The sequence below is a fragment of the Eucalyptus grandis genome, chromosome 3 (genome assembly GCF_016545825.1).
Source record: "Eucalyptus grandis isolate ANBG69807.140 chromosome 3, ASM1654582v1, whole genome shotgun sequence".
Classification (NCBI taxonomy): domain Eukaryota; kingdom Viridiplantae; phylum Streptophyta; class Magnoliopsida; order Myrtales; family Myrtaceae; genus Eucalyptus; species Eucalyptus grandis.
The window spans coordinates 59,682,947-59,703,955 of record NC_052614.1 but is presented as its reverse complement, the minus strand read 5'-3'; the positions used below and the strand labels follow the sequence as shown (position 1 = coordinate 59,703,955).

Below are 21,009 nucleotides of genomic sequence, written 5' to 3'. Positions count from 1 at the left end.
TTTTTTTTTTTTTTAAAGCTCAAACAAACTTTTCCGATATTCTTCATTTTACTAAATTCTTGTCCTCTGACTCCTGCCCATGAAGTCACGCTCCAATTAGCATCTTACAAATTTATCCTTTTATTTTCCCTTTATTTTAGTCAGGTTTGAGATTGAATATATTTCATGTAAAATATGTAATAACCTTTTACCAGTTGATAACTTAATTGAAGAAGCATTAGTTAATCACAAAGATAAAGATTCTTAATTTCATATGTGAGTTGATATTAAATTGTTGATAAGAAAAATAAAAAAGGTAGTAAGTGATAAAAGAAACTTTCTTTTGTCTGACATAAGAGAAATTGGTAACTACATGAATTTCAAAGAAACATCGATACCCAACTCAACTGAGAGTTGATAGTGTAAATTAATTGGTAACTTAATTAAAGAAAGAAAATATCATAATCACTCAGACCAAAATTAGTCAGTTGATGAATTTAAAAGTTGGAGAGCAATGCAAATAAACATGGTAATTAAGTAGAAAAGTTGGTAACTTTTACAACAAATAAAATAAGCATTGGAAATCAACTTATATGAAAGTTGGTAACTTAAAACAAATTGGCAATTTAATTAGAGAAAATTTGGTAAGTCATTAAAATATAGATTGGTAATTCTTTAAAAGTCAAATACATGCTAGGAACTAATTCTATTAAGAATTGGTGGCAAAAAATTGATTGGTAACTTAATTGGAAAAAAATTTAAACCCCAATTTCGTTGGTAATCTCTAAATATAATTGGTAATTTAATGGGATCTTAAGCAAGACAAATTAAAATTGGAAGCTTAGTAGAAAAGTTGGTAAGTCTTTTAAGAAGAAACATTTAAGAATTTCAAAATGATAGTTGGTAATTCAAAACTAGTTAGTAACCTAATGGGAGAAAAATTAATAAATTATATACAAAAATTATTAGTGAATTGGCACAAGAGACAATTAATTAAAGATGTTTGTAAGAAAGACAAATAAATTTGGTAAAAGACAACAAAGGTTGAAAAAAGAAACGCCAAACAATCATTGATAAGATTTACCCAAAAAAAAAAAAAAAAAATCATTGATAAGAATCTCAAATGATCAAGGTCAATGATTCAAAACGAGATGGTGATTGATATAAGAAAAGTTGATAAGTCATCTAATAAAGATTGATAAATTCATAAAAGAGTTGATGGTAAATTTATGTCATTAGTAAAAAATAAATAAAAGTGGGTATATCATTTGTAAATTTTCAGAAAGAGTTGGTACTCTTTTAATAGCAAGGATGATTTACCATAAAGTTATCAAGAAGTCCTTGGGTAATCTCTGATTTTGTTACCAATATAATTTCATCACTTACCAAAACTTTCATTAATTACTAGTAGGAAAAAATAGTCATTTTTTTTTTTTTTTTCAAAACGGACCACTAGAACCTAATATAAAAGTTTAAATGAATGTTTTGATTCCAATTTGATAAATAATAATGCGGAAAAAGAAATATGAAATTTTATATATATTTCGATGTCTATTGAAGAGGGTTTAATTAGATGACTATCTAAAATAACAAATAAATCAAGATGTTCATAATCAAATGAAGATATGCATGGATCTTGAGATATGGAAAATCAATGAAATTATTAAAATATCTTTAATGATAAATGAACTTAGAGAAGTCTTTAATATTTTCTCATAATAAATGTCTCTTCTACTATTCATGCCTTGTCAACTCCAGCTAGTTTTCGACCAAAAAAAAAAAACTCCAGCTAGTCTTCGACCAAAAAAAAAAAAAAAAAAAAACTCCAGCTAGTCTTCGACCAAAAAAAAAAAAACTCCAGCTACTCAGCATCTGCTCCAGCATCCATCAATAATGTCTCGTCCCTTTCCTGCCTTCGGCCAAAAACTCAACTCGATCTTATTCGTTGCCGGTTCTCTCTCAAAATGAGTACAGACATATAATATCGTCAAAAACTCGTCTTCTCCTAGGTAACGTCCTTGTCTCTCTTTCACTCTCCAACAATGGCTCCACTAGGCTTCTTGAGCCGCTTTGTGCTGCCGCTCTCGGGCTTCGTCTTCACCTGTGTCCTCGCTGTAGCGCTCCAGATCTTCGTGTTTTCGCCAATATCTCCTGACTTGCTCCATTTACCGGAACCATCGTCCCTAACTTCTCTTCCCACAAACACCCGCTTGCAGGTAATTGAAAAGCTTCGTCATACAGAAGGTTCAATCTATCGTTTCTTCGATTTCTCAATTCTTCATTTATGCAAAAAACCTTTTGTTTCGTGCAGGGCGTGGCCAAACTTGGAGAGGGCTTGGTGAAAAATTCAGAAGACGTTTGGTTGGACGAAAATGGCGTGCTTTACACTGCGAATAAAGATGGTTGGATTAGGAGGCTGCATCGAGATGGGTCCTGGGAAAACTGGACCATGTTGAACAGCCGGACACTTCTGGGGATCGCAGCGACCAGGAGAGGTGGCATCATTGTGTGCGATACTGAGAAGGTGTGCGTGATAAGATTAAAGAGATGATGAAATTGGTTTTATGGAGAAATTGACTTGTGAGGTGCTCATGTTGCAAACTCTCTGTGATGTGATTTGGCCAGGGTCTGCTCTGGGTCGATAAGGATGGTCAAGCGAATGTCCTTTTATCACAAGTCAATGGATCTGAATTAAGGTAATGTTTTTAACCATTTTGATTGGCAGTAGTTCTTTTTCTTTTCATTTTATAACTCCGGACACTCCCATGGGGGCGTGGTAGTCCTCCTGTTCTGCACGCCTCTGTAGTTCCTAGAAACACATGGGGGGGCGCCCCAACAATATAAAACCGACTTTCATTTTCTATCTCTTCTGCCTCTACCTCTCTGCCCACCTAATCTGCCATAGCCGTTGTCATCAATGGGTGACCTTTGATTGGAGAGAGAGAGAGAGAGAGAGAGAGAGAGAGAGAGTGGCAGGCCGTAGGCGGCATCGCTATGGTGATCGGAATTGGAGACAATGGTGGTCTTAGCTTAATGTTGTAGTGGATGGAGGGAAGAAGATGAGAAAGAAAAAGGAAAAAAGACATAAGGAACGATTACTGAGTTATAGCTCAAAAAAAAAAAAAAAACTGATGCATCGATCATCTAGAAGGGGAAATTTACACCTAACTTTGTTAGAATCAATGATACACTTAATTTATTAAAATGAGTCTAAAAATAATTTGCATCTGCAACAAATTCTTCCGACTTCTCTCTTATTTTGTCACTGTCTAGCCATATTTTCAAGAGATTGACCTTGTTAGAGAGCAATAGGGATTTCGTACTTCGACAAGAAACGTGCGTACCCTTCAATAAATGATATCTCAAGTTCTCCTTAGAATAGTACCATTTAGAGTTAGACTCCATATTATACTTTTAAGTTAGTTCAAAACAACATTTTATGACAACTTACATAAACGAAAATGAAGACTTGTTAAATTATTTATCTTTTGTAAATTCCTACCATAGATTAGTCTTATGAACATCAAATGCACGTCACAATTTAACATGTCTCACCAGTGATATGCGACAAGTTAGATAATGTTGCATTGAACTTGTCGTGTCCTGGCTTCTTAAATCCTAAAGACGACTCCATCCTCTAATTTTCCATTAACTAATGAGTACGTAACACCTTGCAAGGTCACTTGTCAATAGTACATTAATCAGGCGCGATCGTAGGGAAAGCGACGGAAATTAAAAGTAACAGCTTAAAATTGAGCCATGTGTAAGCATTTGCGACTCAGTCAAAGGAAGATAATTGAAGAATAGCAGCTTTTTATTGCCATGATGCGCCATGCGTGGCACATGCTACAGGGTGTTTTGTCTCTTTTCTTCTTCAATTGTCATTGACAACAACGTATGGTGGGTATTTGTTCGTTAGGTTGCGTTTGTTTGCGTTTCTGTTTAAAAATTGTTCAGAGAATGAAATAAAAAAAAGTGTTTCGTTCGGGAACAATTTTTCAACAAAAAAACGCGTTTGGTAAACTTGTTCTAACAAAAATAAATAAACACGTTTGGTAAATTTGTATAATTTTTTTATTTCTTTTATTTTTCTATTTTTTTTTATTTTTTTCCTTTTTTCTTTATTTTTTCCTTTTTCTTTTTTTTTTTTTTCTTTTTTTCTTTTGGCGGTCGCCGGCCTCGGCCATGGCCGGCGACCGGCCGACGAGGGCCGGCGGCCTCGCCCAGCACGGCGAGGCTCGGCCTCGCCGACCGCCGGGCGAGCTCGGCCTCGCCGGATCCGGGCGAGATCGAGCTCGCCCGGCCGGCGAGATGTCGGCGCGTCGGGCCGGGCGAGCTCGATCTCGCCAGATCCGGCGAGGCCGAGCTCGCCCGGCGGCGGCGAGGCTCGGCCTTGCCGAGCCATCGCCAGTCGGCGTCGCGGGGCGGTGGCCGGCGAGGCCGAGCCTCGCCGGCCGCCGGGCGAGCTCGGCCTCGCCGGATCCGGGTGAGCTCGAGCTCGCCTAGCCAAGGCGAGGCCGACCTCGCCCGGCTACGGCGAGGCTCGGCCTCGCCGTGCCGGGCGAGGCCGCCGGCCCTCGTCGGCCGGTCGGCCGGCCATGGCCGAGGCGGCGACCGCGAAAAGAAAAAGAAAGAAAATAAGAATTAAGAAGAAAAAGAAGAAAAATTTCAAAAGTGTTTCGATTTGTGTTTGAAACAAGAAACACAAAATTTGTGTTTCTTGTTTCATTTTTTTTTGTTTCGGGAACAAAAGAACAAAAAAACAGAAAAAGTGTTTAAAAACAAAAAAAAGAAATACAAACAAACGCAGCCTTAGTATCCAGACAACACCACAAATGTTGGAGTCATGTTAGTTCTTTTCTCGAGCGATTTGTGTGGTGTTCTGAGATTTTTCCCGATCACCTTCTCACGAAGAGAAATCCACAAGGGACCATGGTGCGCGAAGAAACACGGGGCTACACATCACTGTCGAATGAACTCTTTCTACTTGGACTAACAATTTAAATAGACATTCCAGTACTTTCATTATAGGCTTGAGAAATTTGGAAGGGTAATAAGGACAATCTATTTGAATTTTGGCTCGCATGTTATTTGATACATAAATATTAGTGGGTATTCTTATGAAAAAAATTCGCGGGATTTTACTCATTAAAATGAATTATTTCGTCATGAATATGAAGAAAAAAAGGGCTGAGTTCGAAATTAAGGTAACATTACATTGTTTCAAATTTAAAAAAAAGACAAAAGAAATAACGAAACTTGGGGGTTTGCCAGCTTAAGTTTTCTTGTCCTCCTACTCCTGCAACAATAATGTTAAAGATATCAAGTAAGTAATTTACAATGTGATGTGGCAAAATTTTCTGAGACCTCTAAAAGAGTCAACCACCTGCACCCAGTTGCTTGCTTGTATGCGAAGTTAGAGTTTTTCAGATTTTTTGGTAGGGTAATTCCCAGAATATTATGTCTATATGATGTTGCTTTATACTTATCGCATAATATGCTCGATGGTGCAAAATCATGAAACACTAGCAATTAAACCCAATCCCAGACCGAACTCAAACCGCACCTTGGGTGAAAATTATTTTCCCTAATGATTTGGGTCTCGATGAATTGAGCATGGCACTAAATACGTTCAAGTCTGGCTGGAAATCGGCTAGGTTGGAGGCTCATGGGGGACTCGGGCCCATGAGATTGCCTGCCTCATGAACATATGTACCTAACGGTAGCATAGTCAGTGAAGTAGTTTATCTCAAAGCACGAGAACTGACAAAAGCACAAGGAGTAGTTTCATCACAAAGTCATTGAAAATTAATGTTTTTTCTATGATTGCTACGTATAGATTTGCGGATGACGTCATTGAAGCATCGGATGGGAGTCTATATTTCAGCATAGCCAGCACCAGGTTTGATGACCGCAGTTGGTACTTGGACGTCCTCGAGGCGAAACCCCATGGCCAGCTTCTCAAATTCGACCCTTCATCGTCACAAACTTCGATTGTTCTTGATGACTTGGGCTTCGCAAATGGCGTCGCTCTCTCTAGGGATGGAGATTTTCTCATTGTATGCGAAACTTGGAAGTGAGTACATCCACTTATGCACACTTTATAGAACTCATCATTGGAATTCCTCTTGAAAATAAATCATCTTAGTGCAGTTTTGGGGAGAAAAAGGGAAAAAAAGTAGTGCAATTTAGCTTATGCGCATGTGTGTGTTCCGCAGGTTTAGGTGTTTGAAACATTGGCTAAAGGGAGATGAAGCTGGGAAAACGGAGATTTTCATTGACAATCTTCCTGGCGGACCTGAAAACATCAATCTTGCACCGGACGGATCTTTTTGGATTGCCCTAGTGCAGGTATATGCGTAGGATTTTCGCAACATAATAATTAAAAATCTAAAATCCAAAGTGATTAGTGCTCTTAAGGAGATAATGGTGCCCCTGATTTTGGGCAAAACTACATGCATTACATTGTGAGCGGTTCGGCTTCTTTCGGACCATGTATTTCGGATGCTCTATCCATGCTCTTTGCAAATTTGGTGCAGTTGACATCTGAAGGGTGGGAGTTCGTGCACGCCTCCAAGGCAGCCAAGCACTTGATAGCAACATACCCAAGTTTGATCAAGAAAGTGAATGGAGTGTACGGAAAAGCGAGTGTTTTGCATGTGGGAGCTGATGGCAAGATAATCAAGAAGCTTGACGATCCTGACGGGAAAGTCATCTCGTTCGTTACCTCAGCATTTGAGTTCGAGGGTCATCTTTACCTGGGAAGTCTCAACTCCAACTTCATTGGAAAATTACCCCTCATCTGATGATGTTGCCTAATGTAATTCTCACTCAAACTGGTATTCAAGTTATACCAATTCGCAAATCTTGGTAGAGGGAGTATTTCAGATGGGAGGTAGTTGAGCTTTTACATGTATTATAGCATCATTTGCTTCACCGGTTCTGAACTGCGAAAGTTCGATGGTTCCAGGAGGCGGATTTCATAACAATTTCTTAGAACTGCAGTGATGATACACAATCAAAGGGGACAACAACATTGATGCACAAATGAAAGAAGAAAATTCTATATTGTGTATTTATATCAGAATCACACCAATCTGTCCATTGTAAGGACATCATAGCTTCTTTTTTCATACTTAATGGGTTAAGATTAATTTGTCGACACGAAAGATGAAGTTTTCTGGAAGGATTTATTCCGCCAGAAAAGGATGCCTTCATGACCTGATGTTTATTGAGGACATAAGCATCAGTATATCCTGAGTGAACATCGACCCTCTTTTTGGAGCACTTTAAACTACATTGCTCTCTCTACCCAAAACTTAGGCATGTTTAATTGGAAAGTAAGAGGCAGCAATGGTTTGGTACCTGAGAGTCAGCGCCAGAAGACACGAGAACATTTAAGACATTTGAGAAGGCAAGGCCTGTAATTCTTTTCTGATGTCCTCTGAGTATTCTGTTGAGCTGCGAAAGTGAAACAATCAATATCCATAACTTTGTTGTGAAAAACAAGGTTAACTTTCAACAACAATGAAAACAGTTCTCACCCCACCATGAGCTCACACATATCGAATTTGAATAGAGGAGTTCTCCATTTCTATTGCAATAATGTTATGGTCTTGAGGATAGAACGCAAGAGCTGTTGCGGCCAGCGGTTGGGGCGCAAATTTTATCATCGTCTAGATATCAGCAGGCGGGATAGTATTAACGATTTTTTAAGTGAGAGTGGGACATATGTGCCACAAGGCACTTGCCTCCGTGTCATCTCCCTTCTTGCAGAAGGGAGAGAGCAAGTTCGACAATTAAATCTCTGGACAGGTGAAAAAAGCCCTTGCTTTCTTTTAGTTAATCAGTAAGAGTACAAACATTCCATTGGAGAAAGAGAAATCAGTAAGAGTAAAAATATTCCATTGGAGAAAGAGAAAAGCCCTTGTCTCACTTAGCAAGTAAAAAAGCAGTGGTGTGGTACCAAAGAGTAGACACAAGAACAGTCAAGGAAGTTGTGAAGGTAAAAACCTTTGATTATTCTCCAATGTCCATTTTTCATTCTTGGCAACTATGACATATACTCGTAATCATGTCTAAAGACTGAAAATCAAACAATATCAAGTGAACATCACTAATGTGCTTTTGAATCGGATGATCACAGGAATCAATTCACAACAAGGCCTTAGACACATTTCATCGAACATGTTATGGTCAATCAGTTGAGGAACAGATCAAAGCCATTACGAACTCAAATTTACGACTAGACTCAAGCTAAATCAAACAATATCAAGTGAACATCACTAATTTACTTTCAAATCGGACGATCATTGGAATCAATTCACAACGAGGTCTCCGACACATTTCATCGAACATGTTATGGTCAATCCGTTGAGGAAGAGATCGAAGCCATTTCGAGCTCAAATTTACAACTAAACTCAAGCTAAATCAGTTCATGATGTTCGAAATCAAAGAAAAAAAAATTCAAATATAATCAGTTTCATCGTAATAAGAGAATCGGACTCTCGGCATCTTACTTGTGACAACAGAACGGGGGATGCTACCTCGTTAATGAAGTGGACTGAGGCCGCAGTTGGCGCACGAATCACTGAAGGAAGCTATCACGAAAATTGATTAAACCATTGGGCACCATATGTCCTATATCGTGGATAGCGAGGATTTTAACTAACGGGAGCGTGCCATGTGGCATGAAAATTTCGCCTAGAGAGATTTGGTTTAACGGCAGTTCGATCATGTCGGACCTAATGGCTTGGGTCGGTGCCATAAATAAATTACGGTGCCTCCAGTTTCTACATGTAGAAGGAACATAGCAAGAAAAGTGGACGCCCGGTTACTGACACCGAATTGTTTTGGTTAGGGATGAAGTTCCGCTGTTATTGGCGGATTCGATGGCTGAAATTTTCTGAAAATGTACGATGGATCTACGAGTGAAAATTTTAATGTTAAAAGATGCCATATTTGTGATATTCGAAGCACTTCCTATCTCCATCCAATTTTTTGTAGGGCTCTTTAATGAATTCGTTAGACTTCCCATTTCTTTCTCCCGTTACAAAGCACTCCGGGCCTTGCTAGAAAAAAGTACTCTCAAAGAAGCACGTTCCTTAAGCTGAGGGATTAACCAAAAATCTATCACCACCTTTTGATTGCTTATGCAATTTCATAGTTAGCTTGCAAACGTTTTCAAAGGACCAATATGGTTGAAACTCAACCAAATGAGTCAAATTCAATCCTTCAAGAAAAAAAGCAATGATTTACTCTTGCATTTTTAGTATTTCACACCTCATAAGTAGAGGTGTCAAAATGGGTCATTAATCCATTTCTCGACCCATTTATAATTAAATGAGTCTTAAATGGGTCTGCTCTCAAACCCATGCGTTTGGGAGTGGCATTTGGAAGCCACTTTGAACCCCAAAGCTCTTTGGGCTAATTGATGAGTGTTTGGTAAAAATGTTCAAACTCCATTTGGGGAATGCCAAGCCTTCCCAAGGCTAAAAGCCCAAGGTAGGTGGGGGGCTGCCTTGGGCTTTCAGCCTTCTCGACATGCTGAGAGCTAAGCTTAAAAAAAAAATTTCTTCCCAAATTGTCATAATTGATTTTTCGTTTTTCCTTTTTTACCTTGACTGTTCATCTTCTTCTTCTTTCTTCTTCGTGAGCGGTTACCGATGAAGGGCATGCAGTTGCCGGTGACCGTCGCGCCCGCCATGCCGACCCGCCATGCCACGACCTCTGCTGCCGCCGCGCGACCCTTCAGCGAGGGTTGCGTGACCCTGCTTAAGAGGTTGCCCCGCAGATCGCAACCGTGACCTATTTGGTCACAGATCTGGTTGCCAGCCGCGACCTTCGCACTGCGACCAGATGGGTCGCCGGCTGCAACCTTCGTGGAGGTCGCGACAGATCTGGTAGCGACCAGATTTGCGTCACCGGCTGTGCTTTAGGCGACCTTCGCGGAGGTCGTGACCTTCGCGCGACCCAATCTAGTCGTGACCTTCGCGCTGCGACCAGATGGGTCGCCGACTGTGACCTTCGTGGAGGTTGTGATGCAGATTTGGTAGCGACCAGATTTGCGTCGTTGGCCATGCTTTAGGCGACCTCCGCGGAGGTCGCGACCCATCTGGTCGCAGATCTGGTCGCAACCAGATGTGGTCGCCGGCCTTCGACCTTCGCGTGCTACCAGATGGGTTGCTGGCAACCTCCGCGACGCGGCGAGGGTTGTGGCGACCCTCGCCGGATCGCCTACCCTTGGCCGGTGGTAACTGGTGAAGCCTTGGCCAACCAACGTTCCTTTTTTTTTTTTTTAATAATAAAAAGCCTTTTGCAAATTTAATTTATCCAAACACTATTTTGCACAAAGATATTTCACAATAGACTTTCATAAATAAATTTACCAAACGCACTTTGCATTTTGAAAAACACCCTTAACTCAAATGCCTTTACATTTTCTCAAGGACTTTTCCCAAAAGTCTTCCTAAACGCACCCTAAGACTTATTTAAAGAGACTGAGATAAATGGGTCTGAACCCATTTATTAACCCATTGAAAATTAACCCATTTACTCTCCCCCTTCGTTTTCTCGTTTAACCTCCATCGTACGACGTATTACAAGTCGGGACTCGAGAGGCCGAGAGCTCACCGGCGACTTCCTCTGTCTTTTTCCGAGCATTTTGACTTCTACGTTTCTTCTCCTCCTTCTCTTTCCGCTGTCAGTCGCTGCCGCCGTCGCCGCCGCCGCCGTCGCCGTCGCCGTCGCTGCCGTCTTCACCGTCCGTGGAAAAGCGATTGTGTTTTGATTGGGTGGATCTGCGGATCTGCGGTCTTCTAGATCTTCGTCGTTGTCGTCCGACGCGGTTCAGCTGCAAACTTAAACCGTTTCCGTAGCAACCGGGTAAGTAATCGTGTCGCGGGCACGCCTTTCTCGCTTGTCTCGTTTCTGGGTTCAACCTCTTCTTTGGTGGCAAGTTGATGGGGGCGTGGGGCTTGCTGGGTTTTTCGATTGGATTGAGTTGCCATGTGGGTGCTCGCGTTTGTGGCGGTTTCGTTTTCTCGTCTCGCTCTTGCTCCTATCGATTTGGTCTCCTCTCGAGTTGCGGTCGGTTGGGATGATGCTTGATATGGTTAGGAACAGTGTGGGGGTATTGCTTGAGCTGGTGCGCAGCGTCTTTTCGGTGATTCGGTTTGGTTGCTTTGTTCTTGCCTTCCAGATTGATCTGTTTATGTGGGTCATTCCGTTTCGGGCTGGTGAATTAGGTTATGTATTGGAAAGTTTGTAACTGTTCAACGGTTTTCTGTTATCTTTTGTTTTTTAAGCGTAGTAATGTATTATGGACTTCTGAGCACAATTATAGTGAAATGTGCCTGCTTCTCTTGATGCTTTTCTACATTCCTGTTACTGATATATATGTCCAGCTTGCTACCTTTCAGACCTGGTTTATGGTTTTACTACTTGATTTTTGGAATCTATAATTAGCGAAATCTTGTGTACATCGAATATGGAAATCTTGAACTTGAACTTGCTTGTCTTTACTAGAGATTGATGTCATTATCAGGAAAATGGAGATTCAGTTTTCTTGACATCTAATTGATTGTGGTTGTATTGCCAGATCCAACTGCACTTTGGAATGCTGAATTTGTGTAGGTACAGGAGCTTTTTAGCTAGGATGCAATCACCGAGAATTTGTGCAAGCGGTGAGCAAACTCTATACACATGGTTCCTCCAAGAATGTAAATGATAAAGTGACAAATCCTATGCCAACCTTACAGGCGAAAGGTTTTGAAGACTAGAATTGATGAGCATGGGTCAGAAATGGGTTGCTTAGCATTTTTTTTTTTTTTTTTTTTTTGCATCCAGAGAGGTTCGCTAGCCAACCTATTTAAAACCCATTAAATCGCTAAGCATCCACTGACCAAAATAAAAATAAAAATGCTAAGCAACCCATTTTTGACCCATGCTCATCAATTCTAGTCTTCGAACCATTTCGCCTCTTTAGTAAGGTTGGCATAGGATTTGTCACTTTATTATTTACATTCTTGGAGGAACCATGAAAAAGTGTATAGAGTTTGCACACTGCCTGCGCAAATTCTCGGTGATTGCATCCTAGCTGAAAAGCTCCTCTGCCTACACAAATTCAGCATTCCAAAGTGCAGTTAGATTTGGCAATACAACCACAATCAATTAGATGTCAAGAAAAATGAATCTCCATTTTCCTGATAATGACATCAATCTCTAGTAAAGACAAGCAAGTTCAGGTTCAAGATTTCCATATTCGATGTACACAGGATTTCGCTAATTACAGATTCCAAAAATCAAGTAGTAAAACCATAAACCAGGTCTGAAAGGTAGCAAGCTGGACATATATATCAGTAACAAAAATGTAGAAAAGCATCAACAGAAGCAGGCACATTTTCACTATAATTGTGCTTAGAAGTCCATAATAGATTACTACGCTTAAAAAACAAAAGATAACAGAAAACCGTCGAACAGTTACAAACTTTCCAATACATAACCTAATTCACCAGCCTGAAACGGAATGACCCACATAAACAGATCAATCCGGAAGGCAAGAATAGAGGAACCAAACCGGATCACCAAAAAGACCCTGTGCACCAGCTCAAGCAATACCCCCACACCGTTCCTAACCATATCAAGCATCATCCCAACCAACCGCAACTCGAGAGGAGACCAAATTGACAAGAGCAAGAGCGGGATGAGAAACGAAACGAAACTGCCATGAACGCGAGCGCCCACATGGCAACTCAATCCAATCGAAAAACCCAGCAAGCCCCACGCCCCCATCAACTTGCCACCAAAGAAAAGGCTGAACCCAGAAACAAGACAAGCGAGAAGGGTGTGCCCGCGACATGATTACTTACCTAGCTGCCACGAAAACAGTTTAGGTTTGCAGCCGAACAGCGCCGGACGACAACGACGAAGATCTAGAAGACCACATATTCGCAGATCTGCCAAATCAAAGCGCAATCGCTTTCCGCAGACGGTGAAGACGGCGGCGACGGTGACGGTGGTGGCGGCTAACGGCGGAAGGAGAAGGAGGAGAAGAAACGTAGAAGTCAAATTGCTTAGAAAAAGACAGAGGAAGTCACGGGCGAGCTCTCGGCCTCTCGAGTCCTAACTTGCAGTACGTCGTATGATGGAGGTTAAGCGAGAAAACGAAGAGGGAGAGTAAATGAGTTCATGGAGGTTAAGTGAGAAAACGAAGAGGGAGAGTAAATGAGTTCATTTTCAATGGGTTGATAAATGGGTTGATAAATGCGTCTTAAATGGGTGCTTTGCACTCCATTTAAGACCCATTTATCTTGGTCTCTTTAAATATGTTTTAAATGGGTTTAAGAGCAGATCCATTTAAAACTCATTTAACTATAAATGGGTCCATAAATGGGTTAATGACCATTTTGACACCTCTATTTTTTTTAAGGATTTTTTTATAAAGATTTTCACACATTTTAAGGAAAAACCACTCAAAATTTTTTTAAGCCTTTTCTATATTTTGGAAAAATGATTTTTTTTTTTGGATTTTTCTGAAAATATTTATTTTCTTTATAATTATTTTTTACTCTGAAATTGGGACTAGGGCTGGGCCTTTTAGCCCAGTCCGAATATTTGCTGCTGCTGGTCTTCAGAGTTCGGGCCGAGGGCCCAAATACAAAGAAAGAAATGGGCTCAAAGAAACCCAATTCAACCACTACAGGACACAATCCGAGCCCACTCAAACAAAAGGCCGAATTACACCCAACACTAAAATTCTCCTCTGATCAGCCCAAGCCCAAAAGTCAGCAAACCCAATTAGAGCTAAACCTATCTAACGTATTTTCTCCTTCCTTCTGCCCTCTCTACCTCCCCAAGAGTTTGCTCACAGGAGGCCCCAGAGCAAATGCAAACTCCATTTTTTTCCGATGGACCTAGGTTAATTGCGGCAACGCGACGTGCATAAAACGAGGACGTACAAAGCTAAGGATAGTGGTCAGAATCTATCAAAAAGCAGCGAGCATCTACGATGGGAATAAGGCTAATAGCAACCGCACAAATCTTAGTCAGGCATTTCTTCAAACGCAGGAGGTTTATTGAGAAAATATTGGGTGTATTTAATATGCCATGTTGGATGATACAATAGAACATCCAGAGATTGACATGTGTCGACTGGGCCCACATGCTAGATTATTCAAAATTTCTAATGGACCGTCACTCTTCCCGTTAAGCACTAATGAATTGAATTGGACAACCTGCTCACGAACATGCCGACACTCATCCATGGCCGTCGTTGGCGTCGTTCGGGTATGCTATGAATCCCTACGTATCGTTTTTTGCAATCCACCATGGACAACACTCATCCATGGTCGTTTGGCCATGAAGCTCGACCTCAAGCCCGGAGCTTGGGGTAGCCTTGGCTGCTCGAGTTTTGAGCTTGGCCTCAAGCCATCTCACCGCAAACGAAGCTCGACACAGTCTCCACACTCCTCAACCACTCGATCTCCAACTGAATCACCCCCTGTCATCGTGTCTGGCGGCGTGCCATCCCTCCTCAACCTGAAGCGGCCATGAGCGACTCGAGCTCAAGCCATGGCAGACGAGAGAGGAAAGAAAAGAGAAATAGAGAGAGAAGAGAGAGGGAGAGTCACGAGCAGAAATGGAGGGGAGTGAGAGTAAAGATGAGAGAGGTAAGGAGCGTTAGCCAAGAGAATGGGGACAGAAATTTTGATGGTTCAACTGACATGTGAGCCCGGATTTATCTCGTGTTGCTCCGTGTATGGTTTATTATATCATCCCGTGTGGTGTCTTAAATGCACCTAATATTTTCTCGAGGTTTTATACTTGCCCGAAACTCAAACTCAGATCAAAGCCAGCCAACAATGAACGAGCGGGACTCGACTGCAGTATGGTACGAACGACACACAGTAAGTGTCAAACATAAACCAGGACATATAACATGCTTATGACTTGGGCATTTCATCAGAAGAGGTGGCGTGCATCATATGAGGGGCCAGAAACGCGAATAACCGAGCCCGAATTCAAGCCGAGACTCACAGCAATCAACACACTGAGGCTCCGAAACCACAGTACACACACAAATGAGGCTGGAAACTCAGACGAACCGGACAATAGTTGCCCGGTCCGGCGAGCCCAAAACAGGGCGCAAAAGGAAAAGCAAAAGAGGGGCGGTCTATTTATAGGCAAGTGTCATGGGCCGATCGATTGAGATCGTGATGGCGCGGCGACTCGGGTGATCCAAGCCTTGCTCGATTGAACACTCACTCGCTTACTCGGATCGTAGAGAGAGAAAGTTTAGAGAGAGGAGCTTTGGAAAGAAATGAGCTTTGATATTACTGAAATGTTGGATGGTTACAAATGAGGGGAGGGCACCCCTTTTTATACTTGAGGCCCTTGGCTTACATCCGTTGATCTAGAATTTAACTGGCGGACGAGATCGCACCGCCTCAATTACCGACATAAATGACAACTATTAGCTACCGACATAAATAAAGATAGAGTCTTCTAGAATCAAGAGTAATGACGGTGTCGCCCGCCCTTGGAAACTTCGGGGAGAAGACTTGATGGGAATCTGAGTGAAAGTAGGAGGTCCTCCATGAATGAGTCACGGCCGTCCCTTGGGAACCTCTCGGATTGGCCTTCTTTCGGGCCGTGACACAAGGATGTTGGTTGATGGAGTGTTTGGACTACCGGTCTTTGGCAAGCCGACCGGCCCACATCCTGGCCCAACCGGCGTCCAACATATAATAATATAAATAAAACTTAATTGATGCAAATATTAATACCTATGTGATGTGCTATTTAATGAAAATATTTTTGGGTATGGTCAAATTAATCCCTAATTTTCTATACAATTTAATCTAAGTATTTAGTCAAAATTTAAGCATCAATATTATTCGATAAAAAAAAAATCATACATTTTTGGGACAAAAATGCCCCTGTTGAAGGCGAAAATGGAGTAATGATTTAGGCTTCCTTTGGCTAGTTGGATTGCCTAAGTTAATTCTTTTCCTAGGGATCAATCACTTGCTCACTGATTCACTCAGATCACATAAAAAGGTGTTTAGAAAGAGAAGACCGGGAGAGAATGATTTGTATCGTTCAAGTGTTGAATGATACAAATGAGAGAATGACACCCCTATTTATACATTAGGCTCTCTAATCCTAGCCTTTGATCTCTATCTTGATCCTATGGGTTAGATAGAAAAAAAAGAAAATGTCATTGAAAAATTCCAAACTATGTCCACCCTAACACATTAATTTGAACTTTTTTTTTTTGTTGACTTCAAAAGCCTCATACTTGTACCGTGTGACGTATTTATCTTTTCATGGACAACGGTGATGACGTGAAATTGAAACGTTGTTTTGATTGGGAAATTATTTGATTTTGCTGAAGTTCCAAGAAGAACGCCGTTCACCTAAGTTTCTGTGAATCAATTTGGGGCTTTGGGGTTTATGTTCATTTACCAACAAGGGTCACACTTGTTCATTTGCAGTTTCGTATACAAACAATGGGTACTGTTCATTTACAATTTTTTGGGGGGTAAATATATGGTTAAAAACTAAGAAAAGTTAACACCTAAAATCCACAACCCCAATTTTATCACTAAATAAAACATGAGGTAATTCCTTAGAAGGCTGCAAGTAGAATGTAGTATCTAAACACTTCATTATGGCAACATTGAGGCCAATTGCTTTCTAAAAAAATATGATGAATTTTGAACTCAAAACAAGAGCTCATTAGTCTATTGATATCCTTAAGAAGTGTTGATCCTCTCTCTTTCTCTGCCCCTCTTGGCTGAAGCTTGATTTGTTCCAAGCTTGTTTGCTCACTAAGGCGAGCTAGGGCTTTTTCTGGGGTTCTCTTGCTGGATTCGGTCTCCATATAGAAGCTAGATTCTGATTTGGTGATTCTCTGAATCTGAGACATCACATTCTCATCCATGAGTTTCTTTAGAACATGACATGTCGAACCAAAATCAACGGGGATTTGGTCGATATGGAGCAGCAGTTCATGCTGCTTTCTAGCTAATTTTTATCTCAATTTAGTAACCAGACACATCTATTTCATCAGAAGACTTCAAAGGGCCCTTCGAATATCATTATTTTGTCAAGCATAGTGTCCTGGGGAATCTATCCTTCAATTATGTTGAAAATGCTGTTGAGCAAATTTCCCCATTCTGAGGATCGATAAAATCTTTTTGTTAAGTGTTTTATAATTCTGATGATAAGTTCTTCAAGTGTGGCTCTTGGAGCAAATCTATTGAAATCTTATTTATGAGATTCAAGACACTAGTGAATCCGGTTCTCTACGCCAATATATGATTATATCTTCTTAATCAAAGGCAAATATGTAATTTGCGAGGATTATCAAGACAAATGAAGAGAACTCTCCATATTTCATTATGATGTGAAGCGCAACGGCTAAAAATTGGCCTGGATTTTTTTCTATAATTATTGATAGTCCACGAGGGATGGTTAACATGTTTTAAGAGAAAACAATTGTTATCGTAAAATAGTGTTTGGACTTTTCCTTTTCTCTTAGAAAAAGAAGGGAGAACTCAAATCCTTAGCCGGCCATTTGGATTTGGCTCGTCGGAGGTGGCATCCCTTAGGCATCCCCTGATGGCTGCCCCTTGCGAGGGCCGCCTAAAGTCACTCGACCCAGATGACTCTCGAGGTTGCGCCCTTGCCAGACTCTTGTCAGCCTCTCACTTGCTGCCCTCATGCAAAATGAATGGGGAAAATTGTTGAGGGTTTCATGAATCATGTATAAGATAAATTAACGAAATGAACGCAGCGGAAACAAAGATATATTTTATACACGATTCTCCTAAGGCGTTGTTCGTGCGTTTTAATCAAAAATCTAAATATCAAAACGGAGTTAAACGAATTACCTCTCGAAGCGCGCTTTAAACAAGTCGGTTCGGATGTTCTACAGTTCGAGTCCCACAAGTGTTGGACCTCTAGTTCAGACACACCAACAACGAACGTCGAACGGAAGAGAGAATTTCGGATATTCACCACTTCGATCGTGCTAGCAATCACGTGGAAACAAACTGTCGTATCCTTGATGTATAATAGTCACGGCCCGAACGAGATAATGTTCTTCTTTCTGTGTCTCAAAAACACAAGAACACGCACACAATTTGCTTTCTGTTTTCAGCAAAGCATTTTCTCTCTAAAACACAAATGCACACAAACCTTTTCTCTGTCTTTTTTTTAACCCCTTTAAGTGTCGCAAAAACAACTCTTTTAAACTAAAAATATAAACCGATCAGCAACAGTTGCTGATCCGATCAGCAACCGTTGCTGATCGTCCCCACTCATGCATGAACAATCGTGCATAAGCGGTTGCTCATACATGACTTCGTGTATGAGCGGTTGCTCATGCACGACTTCGTGCATGATGGTCAGCAACTGCTGACCGTTCATGCACGAATTCGTGGATGATGGTCAGCGGTTGCTGACCATCCAAGTTTCATGCATGTGCTTCGTGCACATGCAGGAAGCTTTATATATATAATTTATTAAAAAGTATTAATTAATTAATTAAATGAACAAATAATTAATTAATCAATTCCTTTAGGGCATATATCTAATAATCTCCCACTTGCACTAAAGCCAACTTGTTTGGTATGTTAACATATATCCACTTTGGGCATGCGTGTGCATCATATGCAAGTAGGCTCGTGACTATAATACAAATTAAATTAAATCTCATTTAATTTAATTTCAAATCGACTCAATTCGATTGCAGTAATTGCAAACACATTTGCAATAATATTTCTCTCTTGTTCCACGTCATCCTAATTGTTTATGGTGTGTGACATCCCTAGGTTCATCACTAAGCTGGTAGTAAGACTTGTACTAACACATTAGTACTTCCAAAAGAATTAATTGTCCCGATTAATCTTTTAGGTCCTACAAGCCACGATTGACATCTAGCAATATGTCATGGCTACCCAGATAGTGTGAATACTTTAAGAACATAATGAACCTGTTAGCTTTGGCTACAGTGTAATTCAATCCCTCGTCTTACTATGTCCCGATCAAACAAAGACCATGGAATATTTGTCAAGTCATTAATTCGATCATATGCACAAATCTAATTGACATGCATTTTATTCGAGACATAAACAATTTATTCTCGGTTACAACCCCGGCCGAGGATTTCAATGCAGTGTCACAATTAGATCGCATAGGACATCATTATCATACCTTGCATATAACAAGAGACAGATTCCATATTGCGCACACGTGTAACTTCGTATATGAACAAACTATGACCATCAAGTATAAAGACGGATCGACGACCCGGCATTATGTGCACCCGTGAACCATAGTTGTTCAATACACAAGTTAACACTGTGCCTCAGGTCTAAGGATTATTTACACAAGACCAAAGCATGAACAATTAGACATTGACCACGCTAAAAGCTTCCATGTCGCTAATCGTTCCATATGCGTCACGTTCAGTGAATTTGTCTAATACAAACACTTGTGTTCTAACTCAGGCATCATAATACCCAATGACATATGACTCATCATTCCTTAAGTATCCAATACTTAATGGCGAAGTTAAGAACACACCGGTCTCAACAGGATTATTAATATCCACTTAATAATCCATCGACCGGGAACAATTTAAAGATTCAATCTAACTATGAACCCGACACATATATTCTTGACGTCTCAAGAATAGGTCTAGTTGCAACTGATCTTATGGAATCATTCATCAATATAAAATAATTGGACAAATGAATGAATACGTCGTTGCCATTAATTAAATAATAATAATGAAAGTACAACTGAAATCCCTAATATGTAACTATTACATAGTAGCTTTAGGGCATACATCCAACAATTTCCCAGTTGCACTAAAGCCAACTTGTCTGGTACCTCAAACCCATTTTGTCAATATGTCTTTCAAAAGAAGACTGAGGTAAGGCCTTAGTGAAGGGATCTGCCATGTTTTCTGCCGAGGCAATTTTCTACAAGGCGATATCACCTCTCCCAACAATTTCTCTGATGAGATGGAAGCGTCTCTCAATGTGCTTGGACTTCTGGTGAGACCTTGGTTCCTTAGCTTGAGCTATCGCCCCATTGTTGTCACAAAACAATGTGATCGGTTGCTCAATTGAAGGAACGACTCCAAGTTCAGAAATAAACTTCTTCATCCAAGCGGCTTCCTTTGCTACTTCGAAGCGGTTACATACTCGCCTCGGTGGTGGAATCGGCAGTTATGCTTTGTTTGGAACTTTTCCAACTAAACGCACCACCATTGAATGTAAAGACAAACCAGACGTAGACTTATAATCATTAGGATCCGATTGAAAATCGGAATCAGTATAAGCTACAACTTTAAATTCTCATTCTCCATATATCAAGAATAAATCTTTAGTCCTTCGCAAGTACTTAAGAATATTTTTGACTGCTATCTAGTGCTCTTCTCATGGATCAGACTAATTTCTGCTAGTAATACTTACAGCATGCGCAATATCAGGTCTAGTACATAGCATAGCATACATTATGCTTCCAATAGCGGATGCATATGGTATCTTTGCCATCCGCTCTCTTTCTTGAGGAGTGTTGGGACACATCTCCTTAGAAAGTCGGATCCCTTGCCTAAAAGGCAATAATCCTCTCTTGGAACATTGCATGTTAAACCGTGTTAACACTTTGTCTATGTACGTAGATTGTGAGAGGCCAATCAATCGTCTTGATCTATCTCTATAGATCTTGATACCTAAAATGTAGGTTGCCTCTCCTAAATCTTTCATGGAGAATTTCTGTGACAAGAATAGTTTTATCGATGATATCATTGGTACATCATTTCCAATCAAAAGTATATCATCGACATACAAAACTAGAAATGCAATTACACTCCTACTGATCTTCTTGTATACACAAGGTTCATCCGGATTTTTGATGAAGCCAAACATTTGACTACCTCATCAAAACGGATGTTCCAACTTCGGAGGCTTGTTTGAGTCCATAAATGGATCTCTTAAGCTTACACACCTTATG

The 21,009-nt window shown here is 40.6% G+C and overlaps 1 protein-coding gene and 1 long non-coding RNA gene across 3 annotated transcripts; one reads left to right on the top strand and one right to left on the bottom strand.

Annotated features, from left to right (window-relative positions):
- Window positions 1-1,949: 1,949 nt before the first annotated feature.
- Window positions 1,950-6,987, top strand: LOC104437990 (protein STRICTOSIDINE SYNTHASE-LIKE 4-like). Its single transcript, XM_039308666.1, has 6 exons — window positions 1,950-2,195; window positions 2,291-2,503; window positions 2,605-2,675; window positions 5,819-6,055; window positions 6,198-6,330; window positions 6,519-6,987. The coding sequence occupies exons 1-6, from the start codon at window positions 2,022-2,024 to the stop codon at window positions 6,783-6,785; spliced, it is 1,095 nt and encodes a 364-aa protein (XP_039164600.1). The 5' UTR covers window positions 1,950-2,021; the 3' UTR covers window positions 6,786-6,987.
- On the bottom strand, window positions 6,237-8,709 carry LOC108958726. 2 transcript variants are annotated; one of them, XR_005549389.1, is made up of 3 exons: window positions 8,499-8,709; window positions 7,345-7,440; window positions 6,237-7,200 (listed from the first exon to the last, which is right to left on the bottom strand). It is a non-coding gene; the product is annotated as an uncharacterized LOC108958726 (long non-coding RNA). The 2 variants fall into 2 exon arrangements; XR_005549390.1 differs by having other exon boundaries at window positions 6,237-6,978.
- Between the last annotated feature and the right edge of the window lie 12,300 nt (window positions 8,710-21,009).

Bases quoted from the DNA above. Each gene is read 5' to 3' on its own strand.
- LOC104437990 (XM_039308666.1), top strand. From the start codon at position 2,022: ATGGCTCCACTAGGCTTCTTGAGCCGCTTTGTGCTGCCGCTCTCGGGC. The intron at 2,196-2,290 runs GTAATTGAAAAG...TGTTTCGTGCAG, and splicing joins CCACAAACACCCGCTTGCAG to GGCGTGGCCAAACTTGGAGA. The intron at 6,331-6,518 runs GTATATGCGTAG...AATTTGGTGCAG, and splicing joins TTTGGATTGCCCTAGTGCAG to TTGACATCTGAAGGGTGGGA.